This window comes from Notolepis coatsorum, assembly GCF_963971535.1.
Source record: "Notolepis coatsorum genome assembly, chromosome: 1".
Classification (NCBI taxonomy): Eukaryota; Metazoa; Chordata; class Actinopteri; order Aulopiformes; family Paralepididae; genus Notolepis; species Notolepis coatsorum.
In genome coordinates this window covers 78,809,887-78,834,560 of record NC_140165.1, presented here as the reverse complement: position 1 = coordinate 78,834,560, position 24,674 = coordinate 78,809,887, and the positions used below count along the sequence as shown (strand labels likewise).

The following is a 24,674-nucleotide window of genomic DNA, read 5'->3' as shown; positions in this document are numbered from 1 at the left end:
GACTACTTGAATAAGTAGTCATATCAGGTTAGAAGGGCCACCTGTTTGAAATTGTTTGTTGTATTTGTTTTGTTTGGTTTGAGTGTTTGGTTAGCATACCTGGTAGCACCTAACACCCTGCGTGTATGACACGTCTATTTATTTCTGGGTGGTTGTTTTTTATTTAATTTTTTTTTTGCAAATTAGAAAGGTGCGCTCAGTAGAGCACACATTTCCACCGCGTCCCTTTATGGTTGTTATTATTGGCATTAGCATTCTTCAGTGGTTCTTCAGTGGTTCTTCAGTGGTTCTTCATGGTTCTTCAGTGGTTCTTCGTGGTTCTTCAGTGGTTCTTTAGTGGTTTTTCAGTGGCTCTTTAGTGGTTCTTCGTGGTTCGTTAGTGGTTCTTCGTGACTGTAAGGTAAAGTGAGTAGCTTGTGGTGACTGGTACAGTAACGATGGCTACCATTAAGGATTTTGTTGAGAACCCCTCTGACGAGATGTTGGGAAGGTTTTCCAAAGAGCAGCTTCTGAAGCTTGCTGTGCACTACAATGTGGAGCTTACTGCCAGTGAGAAGCGGTTAAAAACGACTGCCTTGGGGACTTTGAGGGCTATACTCATTGAGGAGCAGGTGATTGTGGCAACAGTGGATGAGCTTCTTTTGTCTGAGGTGTCTCCACAACTCTCTGGCGTGGCGGAAGGTGTTGCCATCGATTGGGGGCCTAGGGAGTTAGCATTTAGGGAAAAGCAGCTACAACAAGAGCGTGAGTTTAAGGAAAAACAGCTACAACAAGAGGACAGGAGAGATGAGAGAGAGCGGGAGCTTAAGGAAAAACAGCTACAACAAGAGGAGAGGAGAGAGGAGAGAGAGCACGATCGTGCAATGAAGGAGCTTGAGTTTAAGCATGCTGCCTTACAGGCGGGTGCTCTGCATTCAGAGTCACGTTCCGGTTTTGATGTAGGCAGGAATATTAGGATGGTGCCTCCATTTTTTGAGAAAGACATGGAGAAATATTTTCCCCTTTTTGAACGGGTGGCAACCACATTGAAGTGGCCTGATACCGCCTGGACACTGCTGCTACAATGTGTTTTAGTTGGTAGGGCACAAGAAGCCTATACTGCTCTGTCCCTTGAACAAAGCGCTGATTATGAGCTTGTTAAAGCTTCCATATTGAGGGCTTATGAGTTGGTCCCCGAGGCCTATCGTCAGCGTTTTAGAGGTTATCGCAGGTCGGAGGGACAGTCTTATGTTGAATTTGGAAGGGAGAAGGAGAACCTGTTTGAACGGTGGTGCACCTCGCAAAGAGCAGAGTCAAGGGAGCAGCTTAGACAGTTGATTCTCCTAGAGGAATTTAAAAGATGTGTTCCTGATACCGTTTCCACACATCTAAATGAGCGTAAGGTATCGAAGATAGGCGACGCCGCTGTCTTCGCTGATGAGTTTGTGTTAACACACAAGTCCGTGTTTTTGGAGGACTACCGTGTTGAATCCGGGGATAGGCGTCCTGTTCAGGGGGGCCGTTTCCCAAAACCTGTGTCTGCTGGTCAGTTAACTTCACCTCCTAGGCGGGGTGGTTCTGCTGGTGCATTCCCAGAAGGGATTATCTGTTTCTACTGTAAAGAACCTGGTCATATCGTTGCTGGGTGCCCGGTGCTTGAGCAGAAAAATGTCAAACCATATGCAGAACGCCTATGCCAACCTTAGATGGTGATGGGGGAGGTATCAAACGTGTGGACAAAGAGCTTGAGGGTTCCTCAAGGTTTATGATGGATGGATTTGTTTCCCTGACTAATGCACTAGAGTCCAAACAGGCTATAACAATTTGGAGAGATACCGGTGCTTTTCAGTCCCTCATTCTGGAGGGGGTTTTGCCGTTTTCAGAAAACTCTTCTTTGCATTCCGGTGTCGTTGTTCGGGGCTTTGGGGGTGGATTTGTGGATGCACCTTTGCATGAGGTCACGCTCAATTCTCCCTTAGTATCAGGCAATGTTGTTGTGGGGGTATGTTCTCACATTCCCATAAAGGGGGTGTCCTTCATTCTGGGGAATGATTTGGCTGGTGACAAAGTGTTGGCTACTCCGGTTGTAACTCCCATTCCTGTGGTTTCTGAGGTCCCTAATGAGCTGGCACAGAAACATCCAGGAGTGTTCCCTGTGTGTGCATGTGTGTGTGTGTAGGTGTGTGTGTGTGTGTGTGTCTCTCGCTCTCTCTCTCTCTTTTATATTGTTGCTGGAATTGATTAACGTATTGAACATTGTATCATAAAGCTTGACAACTATTGGGCTTTTAAGGCGTACCTGTTTTTTTTTTTTTTTTTTTGGTCTTTTTCCCCCTCCATTTTCCTCCGATTTTTCTCCCATCCCAATGTTAGTCGTATGCCAATTCCCAGTCCCTTCCTGGTCGCTACGCACTTACCCCCCACAGTCAGATCATCTGGGAGAGTGGAGGCTACCACGTGCTTCCTCCGACACACGTCCAGCCAATCACCGCTTCTTTTCACCTGGCAGCGCGGATTCTCATTGAGAGGGCGTAGCGTGTGGGAGGACCACACTATCCCCCTCAAGTCCAATCCGCGCTTAGCAGGCGCCCCGACCGAACTGTAGGAGTCGCTGTTTACAACGACCCGGACCCACCCCGCCAGCTTCTCCCACCCTCTAATACAGCCAATTGTATTAGTGCAGACGGCCAGCCAAGCTGGTGACAACCCCGGAGCTGTGAGCTGGATTCGAACAGGCGAATCCAGCTCACAGCTCCGGGGCTGGTGACGAACGCAATCTCCGCTCGGCCACCTAACCGCCTGATAAGGCGTACCTGTTTTAAACTAGCACCTCTTGATTTGATTTGAGAAAAATAGACTTTCATTAAAACTGGATGTCAGTGTGACCATATAGATTTGGGCTGTAGTCACATACATTATTGAAGAGTTTGATCTGTAAGTGTTTATAAACATATACCTGTTCTAGTGTTAGTCCTCATATAAAGAGTTCAGTCAAGGCGGCCGGGTAGCGCAGCGGACTAAGCGTCTGTCTACCACCGCAGAGACACTGGTATCGAATCCGGCTGTCAGTGGTACCTCCGGCTTGGTCGGTCGTGACATCATACTAACACAATTGGCAGTGTTAGAGGGTGGGAAGCCGGTGGGGTGTGTGTGTATCCTGGTTGTTGTAAACAGCGACTCCTACAGGTCGGTCAGGGCGCCTGCACAGCGAGGAAGGGATCTGGGTGAGGTAGTGTGACCTCCCACGCATTACACCGCACCAATGAGAGTCCTCGCTGCCAGGTGAAAAGAGGCTGCTGGCTGTCTCCTATGTCGGAGGAAGCATGTGATAGACTTAAGGGCTCCCTAGACCGGCAAGTAGGGGGGAAATGCGCGCAACGACCAGGAAGGGGAGGGGGGAATTGGCATAACGGCTAAATTGGGATGGGAGGAAAAATACAAGAAAATAGGAGGAGAAAAAGTGGATAAGAAAAAAAAGAGTTCAGTCAATCAACCAAACATTCTTATTATGTATGGTATAGTGTGGCTCAGGGGCGTTTTTAGGGTTAGAAAACATTGGGAGCTTTTTTTCACACAGAAATACGCAATTTTAGAGTAATTAGAGACGAATACTGAAGAACTAGATTCGAGTTTTTTAAAGTGAGGTCCAGGTCCATGAGAGGGATATGGACCAAATCATCAGTTTCTTATTTATTTATTTAACCTTTATTTAGCCAGATAAAACATTGATATGGTCCAATAGGCCCCAATGAGGGTACAAATATACATATATACACATATACATACATACATACATACATACATACATACATACATACATACATACATACATACATACATACATACATACATACATACATACATACATACATACATACATACATATACATACATTACATACACACATATACACCAATAACAAAATAAAAACACAGTTAAGAATCATACACATAAGCAAATAAACAAACAAACATTATGCACAGCCTATGTACAAAAGAAATAAACAGTTAATCTCTAGTCTTTACAGTTTTCTTCGATTGCATAAACACTCAAATCAAAAGTATTACACAATTATCAAAACCTTACACTCAAGGAGCAAAACATAGGCCCAGATTTGCACCCCTATAAGCACAAAGTCAGCCTCACACTTTTTGCAAAACAATACACACAGTGATTTGCAAAACACTAAACACACTTGCATTACATTACACATAGAATGTCAAATTACCACACATATGAGCCAATTGGTTAAACACAGCAATCAGATGCACAAACACACCATTGCTTAATTGTAGATACACCAATCAGGTTTAAGCACTATAAAAATGCAGCAGGTGAGTTCACCTGCCTTCAACCAAAACGGAAGGAGAGTGAAGTACTGTACACAGAGAACGTGAAAATATACAATACATTCACCAAACACTACACAAGACAACCAATGATGCAGACTGATGAAAATATAAATGTTCTCTCCATATACCCAAAGCAGTCAACATGTCAACATGGAGAATCACAACAAAATAATCTCTTGCCAGATCCAGCTAGGCAAAGAGATTATGTCTAGTATTTTCTGTACTCTATTTAAATGTTTTCTTTTTTTGTTTTTGTCTTACTGTCATTTTAACCTGTACTGGATACAGTATTTTATGTTTGTCTGATATTTGCTGAGCACACTGTAGTAGCATGAAAACTGGGACATGTTTTGTTGTGATTCTCCATGTTGAAATGTTGACTGATTTGGTTATATGGAGAGAACATTTTAATTTGTCAGTCTGCATCATTGATTTGGGTATATGTAGATAAATAAATTATATTTTCATCAGTCTACAGCATTGGTCTTGTGTAGTGTTTGGTGAATTTATTGTATATTTGCACATTCTCTGTGTACTTCACTTACAGTACTCTAATCACTGAGAAGTAGAATTGCTAAATGTGTTTTAGGTTAAGCACAGCAGTGTGTAACTGGTTCAAACATAATTAAGTCATATGAAACGTGTGTTTCATATGGTAACAAAATGTAGTTTTTATAAATTAGTGTATAGTTTGTGTTTAATTTAGCAAAGGATCTGAGGTGTTCTGATAATTGTGTGTGTGGTTGTGCTAATTGTGTGTAGTGTTTTGAAACACCGGGCCCTGTTTTCAAAATCGTGCTTAAGCAATCGAAAAAATTGAGGAACATACTACCAGCCAAAGGAGGAAGCAGAAAATGATGGACGAGTATGTAGTTGAGTCATCTTGTGGCACAAGCTCAGACCTCATGGAGATCAGCTGAGACAGAGACTGTTCTATCCAGTCCTCGACAGAATGCTGCAAGAGCTTGAGAGCAGGTTCTCATGAGTTGGAGAACAACGTATGAGAGGCATACAGGCATGTTATCCAGCCTCAGACCAGTTTCTCTCAGTGGAATTGCTGCAACCCCTCGCCACACATTACAATATTCAACTACTGCCAGAGGAGATCACAGTTGCAAAGTGTTTCCTGGTCAGGACAGGCAGAGATGCAGTCCCTACTATCCAAAGTGTCTTTTCCCTCCTGGATGATAATAATAATAATAATAATGCATTTGATTTATAATGCGCCTTTCAAGACACTAAAAAAAAAGTCCACAAATCGGTGAATGAAAAAATTATATAGGATCAAATGAAAACTACTACTTGCTAAAAATCGATGTTTAAAAGTACTAAAAACCAAAGAAAAATACCAAACACTAACAAACATTCAGCACAGACAATGGGGATGCTGCCATAAAAAAATAAAAATAAAAATAAAAAATGTAAACAATTTTTTGTTTCTTTTTTTTTTAGATCCGGGGCTAGGGGAAAAACATCCGGGGCTAAAGCCCCGGAAGCCCAGGGCTAACGACGCCACTGGTGTGGCTACCCATTTATTGGATCATTAAGCCTTTAAACAAAAACAGTCTAATACTTAGAGAATTAGGCTTGTGATTAAACGGTTTGAATCACCAGATGAGAAGGGAAGTGTCACCTGTCCCTTGCAGTTACTGTGGAGGTAGTCTGACTCACAGGATGTAGACTGTGGCTATAAGCATGCCATTGGCTGACTATTTCGGAATTCTCCTCTCCTTCCTCTATCTGCAACATTATCTTGCAAGGGCACCTATAGCAAAATGGTAATAGGTTCAGCCAGACCTCTCTCCAGCGCTGGCACAGTGACAGAGTTATGTGAGACTACTGTCGAGTTACCCTTGAGCAAGGCATCAAACCCCCAACTACTTCAGTAAAGCTGCTCAGAGGCCAACAACAGAAGACTGTGGTTGTATTTGGCAGCTCCTTTTCACCTGCTACTGTTATTTTCATCATGTGTGTTATTGTCCTGTCTGTGTGCAACAGTGTGGTGCAATCAGGCTCTTCTGTAACTGACTCTCAATATCTGATTGTATTATTATTATTAGTGTTTATGTCCTTGATATACTTCATCATTCAAATGTGTGTGTGTGTGTGTGTGTGTGTGTGTGTGTGTGTGTGTGTGTGTGTGTGTGTGTGTGTGTGTGTGTGTGTGTGTGTGTGTGTGTGTGCGTGCATGTATGTGTGCCTGTTTGTGTGTTTGTGTGTGTGTGTGTGTGTGTGTGTGTGTGTGTGTGTGTGTGTGTGTGTGTGTGTGTGCACGTGCGTGCGTGCGTGCGTGCGTGCGTACGTGCGTACGTGCGTGTGTGTGTAACCTTCCCTTGCTGTAAATATGAATGGGTTCCTAGTAGGGCTGGGACTTTATCGCATTAATTTAGATTAATTAACTACAGAAATAATTAAAAGTAAAAGAAATTGATGCATTTAATCGCATGATGATTTTTCTTTATTGTGTAAGAATGTTACCTTTCAAAGGAGACCAGACTCATGCATGTGCTATAAGTATAAACTACTGTATAAAGTATAATAAATCGCAAATAACTTTTTTTCTTAGTCTGGTTTGTTCATAAAAAACAATTAAATAAGAGAAATTTAGATCAATCAAGAGTTTTTTTTTTCCAATGGTCAACTGTTCTGGAATGTACTTGAAAGTACTGCGTTTTACTTTTACCTCAAAAGTGCTTGAGTTTACAAAAGGTCCTTTGCGCTATATATATATATATTATTCCTAAAATTGCTGCACTTTGTAAAAAATTGCATTGATTTGTTGGTCTATATAGTAGCTAATACAGGATTTTGCTGCTTAAACGTATGTATAATGTATATTCATTGAATCACTCGTATACCAAAATTCATTTGAATTGAAAAATGTTGCTTTTTGCATCAAATATTGATATGCGATTAAAATGTGATTAATTTCGATTATTACATGGCGTTTTCACATTCGCCGAAATGCTTGCTTGTGATTGGTCAATAGCCCCCCGACTGCGGTCATTATTGAAAAAACAGCGGTCATTATTGAAAAATAATGACCGCAGTCGGGGGGCTATTGACCAATCACAAGCAAGCATTTCGGCGAAGTGCGCAGTGCGCAGCTGTTGGCAATCAAGCCCACTGACACACACTGTTTCAGTGCAATTAGACAGTGTTCTGCTGCCGGCGATGACAGGGGGCGGAGCGACGAGCGGAGCCAGAACACAGCGGAGCCAGAAGGCTGCCCGCGATAATAATAATCACTTTATTTGGGCTGACAGAGCCACAGAACAACTGCGATTTGTCAAATGAATTAGGTATATTGTTAGTAAGTTAGCCATGTAATAAGCGGGATAATGTATAGCCTACTCGGTCATTGTCGCAAAATAATTGACCTTCACTACGTTTAAAACACCTCGGCGCGGCGCCTCGGTATTTTAAACTCTGTGTCGGTCAATTATTTTGCGACAATGACCTCGTAGCCATACATTATCCCTTACTTAATTAACTATAAAGTCTCGAATTAATTCGATAATCATTTTTAATCGAGTCCCACCACTAGTTCCTAGACAATACTAAGAATAAATAAGGGTTAGTTCATACTTGGTAATAGTATCCTACTACTATTACTATTACTAAGGTACTAAATGCACCCCTCACTCTCTACCCCCCTCTCTCTCTCTCTCTCTCTCTCTCTCTCTCTCTCTCTCTCTCGCTCTCTCTCTACCCCTCTCTCTCTCTCTCTCTCTCTCTCTCTCTCTCTCTCTCTCTCTCTCCCTCTCTCTCTCTCCCTCTCTCTCTCTCTCTCCCTTTCTCTCTCTATCTCTCCCCCCCCCTCTCTCTCTTGTATGTTAGAACCCTCTCATCTCCTCTTCTGACTGAACCCAACAACAACGTCAGAGGAACAGGTTCAAGAATGGGCTCCCAGGTTCTGTCTCTACCGGTACTGCTGCTGCCGTTGGTTCTGGGTTTGGCGGCGGTGCAGCCGGTCCAGTACCAGAACAACCACTCCTCCGACCTGTCCCTGTCCGATCTCATGATGTCAGACGGGCTCCAGGCTTTCTACGGCACGGAGTCCCCCCTGCGCCTGGCCCTGGAGACGGGGATGGGCGTGGTGGACGTGCAGCCTGCAGCTCCAGCGCTGGATCTGGGGCAGGAGACCAAGAACAGCCGCCGGGGTTCCCTGGACCGCGGAGCGAAGACATCGCTCAAATCTGAATACGGAGTCAAGTCTGGACACAGGCGCAAGCACTCCCCCTCCTCTAACTCGTCCACGGCGGTCCGCATGCGTCCGGTGGGACCTCCGAACTGTCTCCAGGACACGTCCATACAAACGGCCTTCAAGTACATCAACACGGTGCTGTCCTGCGTGATCTTCGCCGTGGGGATCGTCGGGAACGTCACCTTGCTGAGGATCATCTACCAGAACAAGAGCATGAGGAACGGACCCAACGCGCTGATCGCCAGCCTGGCGCTGGGAGACCTGGTCTACATCACTATCGACATACCCATCCATGTGTACAAGGTGAGAACCAACCTGGACGTTAACCCATCCATGTGTACAAGGTGAGAACCAACCTAGACGTTAACCCATCCATGTGTACAAGGTGAGAACTAACCTGGACGTTAACCCTTCCATGTGTACAAGGTGAGAACCAACCTAGACGTTAACCCATCCATGTGTACAAGGTGAGAACCAACCTAGACGTTAACCCATCCATGTGTACAAGGTGAGAACCAACCTAGACGTTAACCCATCCATGTGTACAAGGTGAGAACCAACCTAGACGTTAACCCGTCCATGTGTACAAGGTGAGAACCAACCTAGACGTTAACCCATCCATGTGTACAAGGTGAGAACCAACCTAGACGTTAACCCATCCATGTGTACAAGGTGAGAACCAACCTAGACGTTAACCCATCCATGTGTACAAGGTGAGAACCAACCTAGACGTTAACCCGTCCATGTGTACAAGGTGAGAACCAACCTAGACGTTAACCCGTCCATGTGTACAAGGTGAGAACCAACCTAGATGTTAACCCATCCATGTCTACAAGGTGAGAACCAACCTAGACGTTAACCCATCCATGTGTACAAGGTGAGAACCAACCTAGACGTTAACCCATCCATGTCTACAAGGTGAGAACCAACCTAGACGTTAACCCATCCATGTGTACAAGGTGAGAACTAACCTGGACGTTAACCCATCCATGTGTACAAGGTGAGAACTAACCTGGACGTTAACCCATCCATGTGTACAAGGTGAGAACCAACCTAGACGTTAACCCATCCATGTGTACAAGGTGAGAACCAACCTAGACGTTAACCCATCCATGTGTACAAGGTGAGAACCAACCTAGACGTTAACCCATCCATGTGTACAAGGTGAGAACCAACCTAGACGTTAACCCATCCATGTGTACAAGGTGAGAACTAACCTGGACGTTAACCCATCCATGTGTACAAGGTGAGAACTAACCTGGACGTTAACCCATCCATGTCTACAAGGTGAGAACCAACCTAGACGTTAACCCATCCATGTGTACAAGGTGAGAACCAACCTAGACGTTAACCCATCCATGTGTACAAGGTGAGAACCAACCTAGACGTTAACCCATCCATGTGTACAAGGTGAGAACCAACCTAGACGTTAACCCATCCATGTGTACAAGGTGAGAACCAACCTAGACGTTAACCCATCCATGTGTACAAGGTGAGAACCAACCTAGACGTTAACCCATCCATGTGTACAAGGTGAGAACCAACCTAGACGTTAACCCATCCATGTGTACAAGGTGAGAACTAACCTAGATGTTAACCCATCCATGTGTACAAGGTGAGAACCAACCTGGACGTTAACCCATCCATGTCTACAAGGTGAGAACCAACCTAGACGTTAACCCATCCATGTCTACAAGGTGAGAACCAACCTAGACGTTAACCCATCCATGTGTACAAGGTGAGAACCAACCTAGACGTTAACGTTAGGTTATGGCTATAACCAAGTTCTGTTAATTAGGGGTGACGCTTGGCATCACTCATGCACTATCTCGCATACGTGCACGCGCACTGAACAAAGACCACAAATGTACCTTTAATCCCAATATTCGTCTGACCACACCCCTATTAGCTTACCCATATAAGCAGGGGTGGGGCCACCCACTCGCCTCCTTCCCAAGCTTTCACCACAAGGCGAGGTCAAGGGCTGCAGCGACCGTCGGATGCCAAGCGTCACCCCTAATTAACAGAACTTGGTTATAGCCATAACCTAACGTTCTGTATCATTAGGGGATCCGCTTGGCATCACTCATGCACAAAGGGAGGCCAAGCGGAGCCACTGGCCGACAAATACACCCCGCTGAAGGCCCCCCACAACCAACAGAACAGGGAGGGCCGAGCCCCCCCGACCCCCCCTAATGGAGGGCACCCCCCCTATTAGAGGTTTACCGGGAGGGCGACGGACCCCGACCGTGCGAAGAGGCACTCAAGCAACTCAACGCACAGGGTGAGCAGACCGTGGCTTGACCCCACGACTACACACACGCACAACCCGCACGCCACCCGGGAACGAACGGAGGGAAACAACCTCGTTACTGCCCCCAGAATCACGGGGTCAAGGGCAAACCCAACCCTGTGGCAAGGCCGTAGCAGCGGAGCGCGAAGGAAGACCCAGACCCACCAAAAGGACTGGACTCCCTGGAATGGGGGCCCGGAGAAGTCCATGATGCCAGCATCAAGACCCCACCAGGTGGGCACGTAGTGCCCCGCCCCCCACATCGCCAGCGTATTCGGACAAAGGCCCCTCAGCCGAGCGGGCCCCGTCCCCCCAATAGTACACCGCCTGGCACACTGACCCTGCAACAGGCAGTCAGCATGGCCGTAAGCACACAAAAAAGGTTAACCAACGGAAGCAGGCAGCGCACCGGGGAAAAACCAGGCAACAGGCTATTAACCCTAGCCTGGAGACTGCGGACGAGACAGGCGCCAGAGGGGACAGCTGAACACAGCCGCCCCGGCGGAAGGAGCGTAAGCTGGCGGTGTTGCATGACCAAGCCTCCATTTAAAAACCCCCACCCAGAGGGGTTGAGGCAGAGAAGGCTGACACGATTGGCAGACGTCATGAACATGCAGGGGCACCCTCAAACGGTGAACCCGGGAGTCGACACTGCTCCAACACACCAGGGAATCAACCACCTTGGTGTTACCCAATGCGGTGGTTGTTCCTATAACCCCTCAAGAAAAAACTCCAAAACACACCTATATATACCGCAGTACAAGTGTTTCAGTTTTCAAAAAAGGGTTAACCCAGGCCTACGGGTCGACGAAACATTACTTCGGACCGGGCCTGGCGATACGGGAAGCACAGGGTCACTAAAGGAGGTCAAAGACCACCCCAACAGGCCCCTCTTCGCCATGCGTGAGAGAGGAGCGAAAAAGAATGGAGAACCAGCCCCTAAGCACACCGTACTTGGTATTCCCAGGCGGTCTCCCAACCAAGTACTAACCAGGACCAACCTGTGTAGCGGCCGAGATCCGACGAGATCGAGCGTGTACAGGTTGGCATGGCCGTAAGCCATTACGACAGTGCTGAGTAAAAACGTACCCAACCAGGGTCTCCATAGCGCTTAACCCTGTGACACCCGGACCGACCTGGCATTTTTCCCCCTGAAAAAAGCCCAAGTCCCTCAGGGTACCAGAACAGCAGATCTGCATCCCCGGCGGACAACGGGTTCAACTGATCCGGACCAGCGTGACCAGAACCAGTCCCGTGCCCTAACCACGCCGACATGCCTACTCCAGGAGAAAGGGCAGATATGCGTGTCGATCTCAACATGAAAAGAAGGCGCCGCCCAGATGTTCGGGCGAACCGCGCCTGGTGGCCCACCCCAAGGGCGTGAGACCCCTCTACATATGTTCAGATCCATTCCGTCATCATCCCCCAGACATGAACGAGAATCCGTCGATAACCAACCCAGGTCGTGGGATGTGGTCGTCGGAAGAGGAAAACCCCCCATCTCAGTTGCTTTATAAAAACGCCGTTTTAACCTCAAGCAACCAAGGCGTGCCAGTCAGTCGCCTGTTTACAGCGAGCTAGCACTATACGTGCGTCGGGACACACCCCCATCAATGAACAGGCTATTTAGACCTGTCATTGAATCCCCAAGGCGCCCAGGGGAACGACAAGAGGGGTGTGACACTTCCTAACTCCAACACTTTTTGAATAGAAAAGAAGGAAGCACCAACAGTATGTATCCCAGTCTACACAGCCGGGGGTAAAAAATTTTCACATTTTTACATCCCACCACCCTCCCATAGGAAGGAGACGGGGATCCCCAGAGAGACTTCCCACGCGAGCTGTACAGATTGAAAAGAATATATTGCACCTTGAGCCATGTAAAATATTGGATTTAGGGCTCTCCGGGGAAGAGGCACCGAACCCATACGCACTCAATAATCGAATTGAATCGAATACATACACAATAGAATAGGACACCTTCTAGAGGGTCCACTCACTTTGACAATCTGAGGAGGAAGGCTCTGTACTCTGATGGAGGCTCCCTCACATGGAAGGAGGAGTCCGAACTCACAGAAGGCCCGAATAGGCGCTTGGTGAGGAGGAGCCCTGACCACCCCCCCGAAACAGATCCATCACATGGACCTGAACAGCACACGGAAGTCCTACCAACAGAGACGCGCACGGTGACGTACTCTATGGCGGGGGAATTTCTGCGGTGCACACGCCCAATATTCCAGGCCGTGGGACCAGGAAACTCCCTCCCCCCCCCCCCCCCCCCACCCCGTAACGTGCCGAACCGCAACGTGACAGGAACCTTGAAGGACAGGGGGTGTACCCCTGACCGACAGAAACAAGGGGGAGAGGAAAGGTTACCAGTACACCCCTTTACGACCCCACACCCATGATACGATGTAATGACAAAAAGAGAATATGACACAGTCATAGTCAGCTCTATGAAGCGTTTGACAGCTTCACACAGCGCATGAGCTAACCTGCTATCTGATTTTTACTAAGGAAAAAACACAGAATAGAGAGGGCTCTCTAAGAGCCCCGGTCCAACATACACATGTGCTTCTGTGGCCAGTCCAACCCAGTTGTAGGTCACATGACACACACAACCCATCATCACCTACAAAAAATGGCAAAAACACTCTACAGAGGAACGCCGTTTTTCATAATGAGAGAATACATAATTCTCTATTAGTATCGGCCACAGGCCTTGCTAAGCACACACGACAGCGACCAAACAATCTTTTCTTTTAGGAAAATAAAGTTTCTCCAGCAGTTTTAGCACAACCTCAGCAATCAAGCTAAGGGTTACATCGCATCCCTACCACACAAAAGACACAATGTAGTGCAACAACATGTCTGATAGGAGGATGAAAAAGTCCCAGGGAACCGGGGGGAAAACACAATCCTCCTGCTTTACCCTTAATACGGCCAGTTAAAACAGGAAAACCTGTTAATATGTGAACACACTGTTCATTGTCATCACAGGCTGAGAAAAGAAAAAACTTTACTCATTTGTCACTAAGCATAGCTTCATAGGTTAGTTACCCCTTAGTTGTGAGTACACGGTACATAACAACACACATGATGTTTCTCACACAACAACCAGATCATTTTCACATCTGTAACAACAACCCGATTTGCCCGGAAATTTATTTATTTATTTAACAGTGACAAGACAGTTCACACAAAACTCGCGTCGTATCCCAAATGTATTGCAGCAACACACATTTTCTTACTGCACCTGGTATTCCCAGGTGGTCTCCCATCCAAGTACTAACCAGGGCCGAACCTGCTTAGCTTCCGAGATCGGGCGTGTTCAGGTTGGTATGGCGGTAATGGAAAACAGCGTTATTTACAAAACATATAGAAGGTAAAGCCAGAAAGACGCGTATAAGGTCTGGCCAAACCTTGTCCTACCCGGAGCGTAGATCAGCAAAGTGCAGTCTCAAGACACCGTAGAAACACAGCCATCCTGTGTTGTTCGATCTGGGCAGCTCTACCCGTCGCTCTACCCGTCGCAACGGTCCCTTTGTTGACGCAATCCTTGCCGTCCTGGCTCAGGGCAGGATCGACGAACATCCCCTGTCAAAGATGACATCGTAGTCAAGAGTGTAAAACATGTTATAATCAAAGCACGTTCAACAGAGTAGCATTAAGCTAACGGCCGCTCCAACCGTCGGTCGCTACTGCCCCTGCTCGCGAGACGCCGAGCGAACGGCGCACGCGACCAGAGGGGAGCTCACGGCGGCGCGCGAGTAGCCGGAGCTACCTCGCGCTGGCCTTGTCCGATAGCAGCAAGCTAACGTTTCCTAGTGATCACAACAGGCTAGCGCTGCAGCTAACAGCTGACTGGCTAACAGTAGGCCCAACCTCTGTAGGCCACGCAGTGATCCCAGCAGGCTAACGCCGCAGCTAACAGCTGACTGGCTAACCGTAAGCTAAGCAGCTATCACCTGAACTTGTACACAATGATATAACACTCACCCAGACAGGCCGCCATTCTGAAACCCTCCTCACTTTTTAAGAGAAAAGAGAAACAAGATGTCAACACAGCTTTACAACGGTGATTTTACCAACACCCGACGGAGCCAGCCCAATACCCAAACTGGCTTGTGTAGCTGACTTGAACATAGATCTTCCGCTATCGAACATCCATGCACATATCTCCTCGTGAAGGAATACTCTCATTTGGATATGAAAGGAGGGGCTTTAACACGGTGACAGAGAGATACCCACTCGTCCAGAAAACACAGGGATCACCAGTGTTAATGGTCGCGGCCCACTAGTTAAAACTAAAATGGCTTCAGACCAAGGTCTTCTGTCGCCTAGGAGGCTGAACAAAGGACCCTAGCCTGGGGACGCTTTTCATAAACATTGTCAATTAGCCCCCATAGCACTAACAGACAAGTGGAGCCTGCCAGCAAAACATAACTCACCAAAACCAGGAACCCACCGCTTCTCACAACAGCGGCGCGTCCTACAGCCCAGCTGTGCCTTTACCGCAACCAGCACACAGCAAGGACTGCAGTTGGAAAAGCATGTAGCGGCACGAACTCCCAATACGAAATACGGTGGAGGATTTTTAGAATGATCATCATCTTCCAGACACTCCAGTACGAAGACAATATCGCCGTATTTTCTCGAATAGTGAGAGAGAAAATAAAGATATGATGTCAACGTATCCTTGTTTCCCAACTCTGCTCCTAATTCTTTCTTCCATCATGGTGTCAAGTGTGGGGATCTACCGAGGCACTTCTTCCTTGTGGTGAAAGCGAGAAGGAGGCGAGTGGGTGGCCCCACCCCTGCTTATATGGGTAAGCTGATAGGGGTGTGGTCAGACGAATATTGGGATTAAAGGTACATTTGTGGTCTTTGTTCAGTGCGCGTGCACGTATGCGAGATAGTGCATGAGTGATGCCAAGCGGATCCCCTAATGATACAGAACCCATCCATGTGTACAAGGTGAGAACTAACCTGGACGTTAACCCATCCATGTGTACAAGGTGAGAACTAACCTGGACGTTAACCCATCCATGTGTACAAGGTGAGAACCAACCTGGACGTTAAGAATACTCAAATATTTTGTGGAAACGGATTACCTCAAAATATTTAAGTAAGCAAACGTAATGATATGATATTTTTATTTATATTGCCCCCCCCCCCCCCCCCCCCCCCCGCCCGCAGCCAATTTATACATCGGTATGGGGCGCAGCCCAAAAAAAGAAAAAAGAAAAATAGACAGGACAATGGAGACAGGGAACCAGGCAGAAGGAAAGACAGAGAACATAAGAACATCTCAGAGACACACAGCACAACAGCAAAGTAACTCAATGATCATCTAGACTCTCTAGACTCTAGAGAGGATCATTGAGTTCGTTTGCTGTTGTGTCTAGAGCGAAAATGTGGGTTTTAAGCAAGGCCCTGGAGGCAAGGCCAGATTAAGAATTCAGAGGCCTCTGGGCCACACTCTTGTGGAGGCCCCCACACACACAAACACGTGCACGCACGCACAGTGGCGTTTTTATATGTAAAACATTGGTGGGGCAGCCACTAACCAAGGCTACATACCAGGCAAACTACAGTAATCAAAATGACAGTAATCGTTGTTCGCAAATTTCGCACCACATATCAGGCATACAGGTAAGCCTGCATTGTTAGTCGTGAAAGCAAATTAATCTGTCCACGCTGAATTAAACCCTCTATTTTCCTCAGACTTTCCTTTTTTTAGATTTATCCATGGTTAGCTTACTGGGGGGTCGGAAACTCAAGATTAGCCACTTGCAGATGGCAGGGAGAGGCACGGGGTGTGACGTACTGTATATTTTAGTTGATGAAATATTTTTGTTGACTAAATATTTTAGTTGATGAAATATTTTTTCATTTCAGTGTCACAGTATGACATCGATCTCCAAAATAATAAAAAATAATAATAATAAAAAGTTAAAAAAATAAAAATTAATTAAAAAATAATTTGGAGGCCCCTCGTCACCAGAGGCCCACGGGCCGCGGCCCAAATGGCCCGGTTGTTAATCCGGCCCTGCTTGGAGGTCTGTAAGGTGTTGGCAGACTTAATGTTGAAACTAATAATCATTCGTTATGTAGTACTTAAAGGAACATCCCAACATTATGGGAAATACCCTTACCGTCTTCTCCAGAGTCAGAGTATGATATTTAGACTCGTGCCCAAAATGAATGTAAGTGAACGAGGAGCCCGACACCTGGGAGGAATGGTGGTGTTGACAGCGCACGACAGGGACAGCAGTGGCCGCTAGCTTACTTGTAGATTAGTTTAGATTTTTGACAAGTTCTACTAAAGTGAAATATCCTTTTAAGGTTAAGGTTACATGCAGCCTAACCTGTTGATCACCATGATGGAGAAAAAACAAGACCCATAAAGCTTTGGGTCATAGAGGACACCAGATACTAGAGACCTATTATGTCTGTGTTGTGTTCTCTGTCTCTGCAGGGTGGTGAGTGTTACTGATAACCCAGAACTAAAATACACTGCTGCCATCTCTCTCTCTCTCTCTCTCTCTCTCTCTCTCTCTCTCTCTCTCTCTCTCTCTCTCTCTCTCTCTCTCTCTCTCTCTCTCTCTCTCTCTCTCTCTCTCTCTCTCTCTCTCTCTCTATATATATATATAGTGACAGACTCTGGGGTGTTCTGATTTGTCACTAGACTGGATTTACCCAAATACACACGGCACACAGTAGAAGCAAGTTTAACAGCTGTTTTAATGTTGTTTAGGGGGAAAGGAGGGGTTAGTGTGATCGTCAGCCAGTCTGTAAACCTAGAGAAGCGTCTTGGTCCGTTAGCGGGGTTCGGTCCACAGAGAGCGGTTCTCGTACGGGCAGGGGGGATGATCCGGGAGAAGAGACGTCAGACAAGCAGGGGTCGATGCACAGGCGGGTTCACATACGTTCAGGGCCAGTACCTTGGCCGTCTATTACCACGCCAGCCGGTCTGCCACAATATATGTGTCTCTCTCTGTTTCTCTCTCTCTCTCTCTCTCTCTCTCTCTCTCATCCTCTCTCTCTCTATCACACACACACACATACACACAGAGATGTGATACCATGGCCTTTTGCTAAGAGTTTAATTTGTTTGTGCGTCCGTGCTTGCATGTGTGTGTGTATGCCGAATGATCAGTGTAATCATTAGTATTGATGTTTATTATTATATTGACAAAGCATTGATTATTAGGTGTTATCATAACATATCATCCTTCTCATTATCTCGGGAACCGTTCATCTGATCGGCTTCACGCTCAGCGGGTGTACCACTGAGGAACCAGTGTCGAATTTGGTGTCGTTTGGCCAGATAGTGGCACTATGGCGGCACGGTGGTTAACACCGTCGCCTCACAGAAAGAAGGTCCTGGGTTCAAAATCTCACTTGGGGACCAGGTTGGCGGGTTTGTAGTCTACGATCTGGCAAAGTGGAAGAGTTGTGACCAGTCTTTTGGACTGAGGCTGACGCCCCAACGAAGGGCTGGCAGTGGCCCCAATGAGGGAGCAAAAAGCCTTCCAGAACTGTGCAGAGAACTGAGGGCCCCAGTCTGACACCACATCAAGGGGTAGGCCGTGCAAACAGAAGACATGCTGGATCATGAGGTGGGCTGTTTCCTTGGCAGAGGGTAACTTGGAAGGGGAAGGAAATTAGCTGATTTGGAGAACCGGTCAACGACAGTGAGAGCCAATGAGAGGCGGAGGATACCTGTTACAGTGAGAGCCAATGAGAGAGGAGGAGGGTAACTGTTATTTACAGTGAGAGCCAATGAGAGGCGGAGGGTACCTGTTACAGTGAGAGCCAATGAGAGGAGGAGGGTACCTGTTATTTACAGTGAGAGCCAATGAGAGGAGGAGGAGGGTACCTGTTTACAGTGAGAGCCAATGAGAGGAGGAGGAGGGTACCTGTTACAGTGAGAGCCATGAGAGGAGGAGGAGGGTACCTGTTACAGTGAGAGCCAATGAGAGGCGGAGGAGGGTACCTGTCCTTTACAGTGAATAGTTGGGGCTGGCTCACGGTGTGGGTGCCCGGGCGTGTCTATTCGAATCCTAACGCATGTATGCTTCCGCGTTCGCATTTTGCGCTCTGATTGGCCACTGACGTTTCTGGTCGCGCCAATCGTGTGACAGCAAGTTCTTTCGCCGGTTAAGCTTAGGCACTCTTTCGAAGTTGGTTAAGGTTAGAGTTTGTCTTAGAGCAGGGCGATAGAACGCCAGCCCTGATTCCAAACTCTAACCTTAACCAACTTCGAAAGAGTCGCCTAGGCTTAACCGGTGATAGAACTAGGCGTTAGGTAGTTTGCTGCTGGTCGAGGCGGAAATGGGCGCGTCACGCGATTGGGCGCACATGTCACATGACCAGAAACGTCAGTGGCCAATCAGATCGCACCAGAAACAGATTCGCAAAAAGCGAACGCGGAAGCATAAATCCGTTAGGATAAGAATAGACGCTGCCCGGGCTGGAGATATCGGGGAAGCAAGGTGGCTGGGGGGGGCAGAGAGGTGAGTAGTTTGGGAAGGGGTAAGCTATGCTATCTGCTATCTGACCAGACACCAGACAGTGCTGATGCTGGTGGATAACCCTTGGGAGTGTGGCCATGATCTGTTCCTGAGCCTGGCTACGTTGTCCGACTATCACTCCCTGATTTACTATGGCTGGGCGGAACTCCTCTGCGTCTGCTGTTCTGTTCCAGATCGTACTGTGACGTGTGTTCAAGAGCCAGAAACCAAACGCAGACGCAGAACGGGTAGAGATGAGGAATGGGGTAAAACCAGGAATTGGGGTAAATAGAACAAGAACACAAAAACGGAATAAATGCCCAAACAAAAAGCACAAGCAGAGCCTTGTAAAAAAAATATAAAAAAAAAACGAATTAAACAAAGTATCAAAAGAAACCACAGGTACAATTAAAGTCCAATTGCCTGACTCCCCACACCTGGAGAGAGAGAGAGAGAGAGAGAGAGAGAGAGAGAGAGAGAGAGAGAGAGAGAGAGAGAGAGAGAGAGAGAGAGAGAGAGAGAGAGAGAGAGAGAGAGAGAGTGGGGGAAAACAAAGGGAAGGGAAGCCTGGTGGCTTGGAGGTGCATGACATTCTCCTGGATGGACTTTGATTTATCTACTTGTATAGTATCCCATTATTGAAGCATTATATAAAGCTTTACACATCAATTCTAATGTCATTAATGTGTATGGGTGTGCCTTCCTCCCTCTCTCCCTCCTTTTGGCTGTGTGTGTGTGTGTGTGTGTGTGTGTGTGTGTGTGTGTGTGTGTGTGTGTGTGTGTGTGTGTGTGTGTGTGTGTGTGTGTGTGTGTGTGTGTGTGTGTGTGTGTGTGTGTGTGTGTGTGTGTGTGTGTGTGTGTGTGTGTTGTAGCTCCTGGCCATGCGCTTTCCGTTTGACGACAGCGTGGCCGGTCTCTTCCTCTGTAAGCTGTTCCCCTTCCTGCAGAAAACCTCCGTGGGAATAACTGTCCTCAACCTGTGTGCGCTCAGCATAGACAGGTAACACACACACACAAATACATTGATATACACTCACGCACACACACAAAATACACACACACTGTAACGGTGTCTGGCTGTGTGAACGTCAACTTGTCAGTTGAAAAGATTAGCACCAGGATAGCTTACCAGACATTGTCGCTTTGGGGATTTTGTACATACCCGTTTACAATATAAAATGAGGACTATTACCATACGATGTACACAACTATATAAATAAAAGGGTGATCACAAACACTAACCACATTGTTACTAGAGAACTAATTATAACAACAAGTTGACGCTTGACACTGCTGTCAGACGTCAGGTGAAGCAGGAAGTGAAATCACTGGCTCAGGTTAAATAAAACCAAACCCAGCTACATTAGGCACAAACAATGGAGCGCCACCCAGTGTCCAAACACGGCACTGCAACCAAACAACAGAAATACAACAGGCACATTTTGTGACCATTACAACACACACACACAAGTTCCAGTTCAAGTTCATTTGTCAAATACACAACAATACAGGGGGCATTGCAGGTAGGGATGTCCGATATTATCGGCCTACCGATATTATTGGCTGATATCGGCATTAAAATGTGATATCGGAAAATATCGGTATCGGTTTTAAAAAAATATATATATATATATATATATTTTTTACATTTCTATAACCTTTATTTACCCAGGCAAGCAAGTAAGAACAAATTCTGATTTTATTTATTGTCAAAAGTATGCATAATGTTGTGTTAATTGCACAACAAGAGATATTTGATTTTTTATTTAATATTTAATTTAATATTTAAGAGAAAATAATTTAATTTAATTTCATATATCGGTATCGGTTGATATCGGTTGATATCGGTATCGGAAATTAAGAGTTGGACAATATCGGTATATCGGTATCGGTAAAAAAGCCAATATCGAGCATCCCTAATTGCAGGTAATGTCATTCTTGTGTTTCAAGCTCAGACTCAACAGTATACAATTAAGAAACATCAATGAATACAAGAATGGTAACAAGGTAGTAGTAGTAACATAAAATAAAATATAAAATTAGGTAAGATCTGTTGAGCCGTTAGAAGTGGAGCAATTTTCCATTCACGCCAACATTAAGTAGTTGATTGAACTGGGAGGAGTGAGTGAGTGAGTGAGTGAGTGAGTGAGTGAGTGAGTGAGTGAGTGAGTGAGTGAGTGAGTGAGTGAGTGAGACATTGCTGTCTATACGTTTTAGAAGAATGATCAGAATATTGTATCGTTCTATTAACTGCTTTTCTCTTCAGGTTAGGAAAATAATCATTATACAGCTGGTACTTCCAATAATGGATTACGCAGACATAGTCTATCAAAACACCACACTAACAAATCTCCGTCCTTTAAATGTTACTTATAATAGTGTTTGCAGATTTATATTGAGGTGTCCTTATAGAACCCATCACTGTCTTATGTTTGAGTCGTTAAACTGGCTTTCTCCCCAATTCAGAGACATTTTCATTGGTTGCTTTTTGTTTACAAATGTATTTACTTTAATTGTCCCCCCTATCTAAAGTAGTTCTTAACACCATATAGTTCAACTTATAATTTAAGACACACGGATCTTCCTTTCTTTAGTATACCTCGAACCATCAAAGCTATCGGTCGACTTGCCTTTAAATATAAAGCGGGCGGACGGGTGTCCCCCAGGGCTCGGTTTTAGACCCCTTCTCTTCTCCCTCTACACTAAATCACTGGGTAACATATCACGTCTCATGGCTTCTCCTACCATTGTTATGCCGACGATACTCAACTCTTCCTCTCCTTCCCTCACTCAGATATCCACGTCTCTGAGCGGATCTCGGCCTGTCTGTCCGACATCTCCGCCTGGATGACGACCAACCACCTCAAACTGAACCTAAGCAAAACAGAATTGCTCCACCTGCCGGCCAAATCCTCCCCCCTGACCGACCTTTCCATCACAGTCGAGAATGCAGCTGTGACCGCGTCCCCGACCGCCAAGAACCTTGTTGTTGTCCTCGACGACCAGTTGAACTTCTCTGCTCACATCGCAGCGACAACCAGAACCTGCCGATTCCTCCTGAGCAACGTCAGAAGGATCCGCCCCTTCCTGACAAAGAAGCCACCCAACTCCTCGTCCAATCAACAGTCATCTCCCGCCTCGACTACTGCAAAGCACTGCTCGCTGGCCTCCCGGCCACTGCCACTAAGCCTCTTCAACTCATTCAGAACGCAGCGGCCCGCCTGATCTCAAACCTACCGAAGTCGGCCCATGTCACCCCACTTCTTAGAGCCCTGCACTGGCTCCCCATTGCTGCACGAATCCGCTTCAAGGCCCTCGACCTAGCATACCGTGCGGCAAAGGGAACCGCTCCCGCCTACCTCCGGTCAATGGTCTCTAACTACACACCCTCAAGACCCCTACGCTCTGCATCTTCTGGCCGCCTCAGACCTACTCCTATCCAAGCTCCGGGAGGGTCATCAAAGAGAAGTCGCCTATTCTCAGTCCTTGCCCCACAATGGTGGAATGAACTACCCACCCCAGTTAGGACAGCCGAAACACGTCCAATCTTTCGCCGTCGACTAAGGACGCACTTCTTCAACCATTATCTGAATTAAAAAAAAATAATAATAATCTAACCCTAACTAACCGTACTGTCATGCACTTGTCCTAATAAACGAACCTACACTGTAGCACTCAACACTTTTATGAACATTGTTGCTAAGCTGATAGAGTTGTGCCCTTCCTGATGGCTTGTCGTACAGAACATGTAAGTCGCTTTGGATAAAAGCGTCAGCTAAATGACTAAATGTAAATGTAAATGTAAATAAAGCACCAGCTGATTGGAACCAACTGCCTAGTCTGAAGAAGTCCACCATCATCCCTGTACCCAAAAAATCTACGCCCGCTTGCCTCAACGACTACCGCCCTGTAGCCCTCACCTCCATAGCCATGAAGTGCTTTGAGAAGCTAGTGAAGGGCTACATCTGTTCCTCCCTCCCCATCAACCTGGACCCCCTGCAATTTGCATATCGCCCCAACAGGTCCACGGAGGACGCCATAGCCCATGTGTTGCACACAGCAGCATCACACCTGGACAAGAGGCAGGGGAACTATGTGAGAATGCTGTTCATCGACTACAGCTCAGCATTCAATACCATAGTCCCCTCCAAACTCATAGCCAAGCTCAGGGACCTGGGCTTGAACTATGACCTCTGCCAGTGGGTCTTGGACTTCCTGACGGGCAGACCCCAGGTGGTAAGAGCAGGCAACTGCACCTCCTCATCCATCACGCTCAACATAGGGGCCCCCCAGGGCTGTGTTCTGAGCCCCCTCCTCTACTCCCTGTACACACATGACTGCGTGGCACAGCGGAACAACAACACAATCATCAAATTTGCTGATGACACAGTAGTGGTGGGCCTGATCTCTGCCAATGACGAGAGGGCCTACCTGGAAGAGGTAGAAAATCTGTCACAGTGGTGTCAGGAGAACTGCCTCTCCCTGAATGTCAGCAAAACAAAAGAGATGATTGTGGACTTCAGGAGGTCGGGGGTCAAGGACTACAGCCCCCTCAGCATCGACGGGGCACCGGTTGAGAGAGTGAACAGTTTCAAGTACCTCGGAGCCCACATATCCGAGGACTTGACATGGACCACACACATTGACAGTGTTGTGAAGAAGGCACGACAACGCCTCTACTTCCTCAGGCGCCTAAGGAAGTTCCAAGTCAGTCAGAAGATCCTTAGGAACTTCTACTCATGTACAATAGAGAGCATCCTGACTGGCAACATCACCTCCTGGTTTGGGAATAGCACTGCACAAGACCGTAGCAGACTACAAAGAGTGACACGTTCAGCCGAACGCACAATTGGAGGGGGGCTTCCCACCCTCCAGAACATTTACAACAAGCGGTGCAGGGGGAAGGCTAAGAGAATTATTAAGGACTCGAGCCACCCGAACAACTGCCTCTTTGAACTGCTGCGGTCAGGCAAGCGATACCGGAGTCTTAAGGCGAGCACAGAAAGACTCAGAAGAAGCTTCTATCCCCAGGCCATCAGGCTGCTAAACGAACAATAAACACTATGCAACAACCATCAAATGCACACAGCACACACACCCACACGCACACACTCACTTAAACAAACAACACACTGCAGCACCCACTCTCCACACTTTAGATCACACAAACACACTTTATATTTATTGATAAAGGATTTGCACTACAACTCGTACACCTACTGTAAATTGTACCTAAATTGCACCTCATCCCATTTCTGCCTTGCACTATATAGTATTGTATATTAGTACACTGCATATATTGTATATTATATGGTAACTCAGTT

At 46.6% G+C, this 24,674-nt stretch overlaps 1 protein-coding gene across 1 annotated transcript in view; it reads left to right on the top strand.

The window, feature by feature from the left end:
• Positions 1-24,674, top strand: part of LOC311238864 (endothelin receptor type B-like) — a 52,351-nt gene that overhangs the window by 16,635 nt on the left and 11,042 nt on the right. Inside the window, exons 2-3 of the mRNA XM_084327064.1 lie at positions 8,172-8,841; positions 20,223-20,350. Of these exons, the coding sequence (XP_084183190.1) occupies positions 8,233-8,841; positions 20,223-20,350 (737 nt within the window). The 5' untranslated portion in view covers positions 8,172-8,232. The remainder of the gene's footprint in view (positions 1-8,171; positions 8,842-20,222; positions 20,351-24,674) is intronic.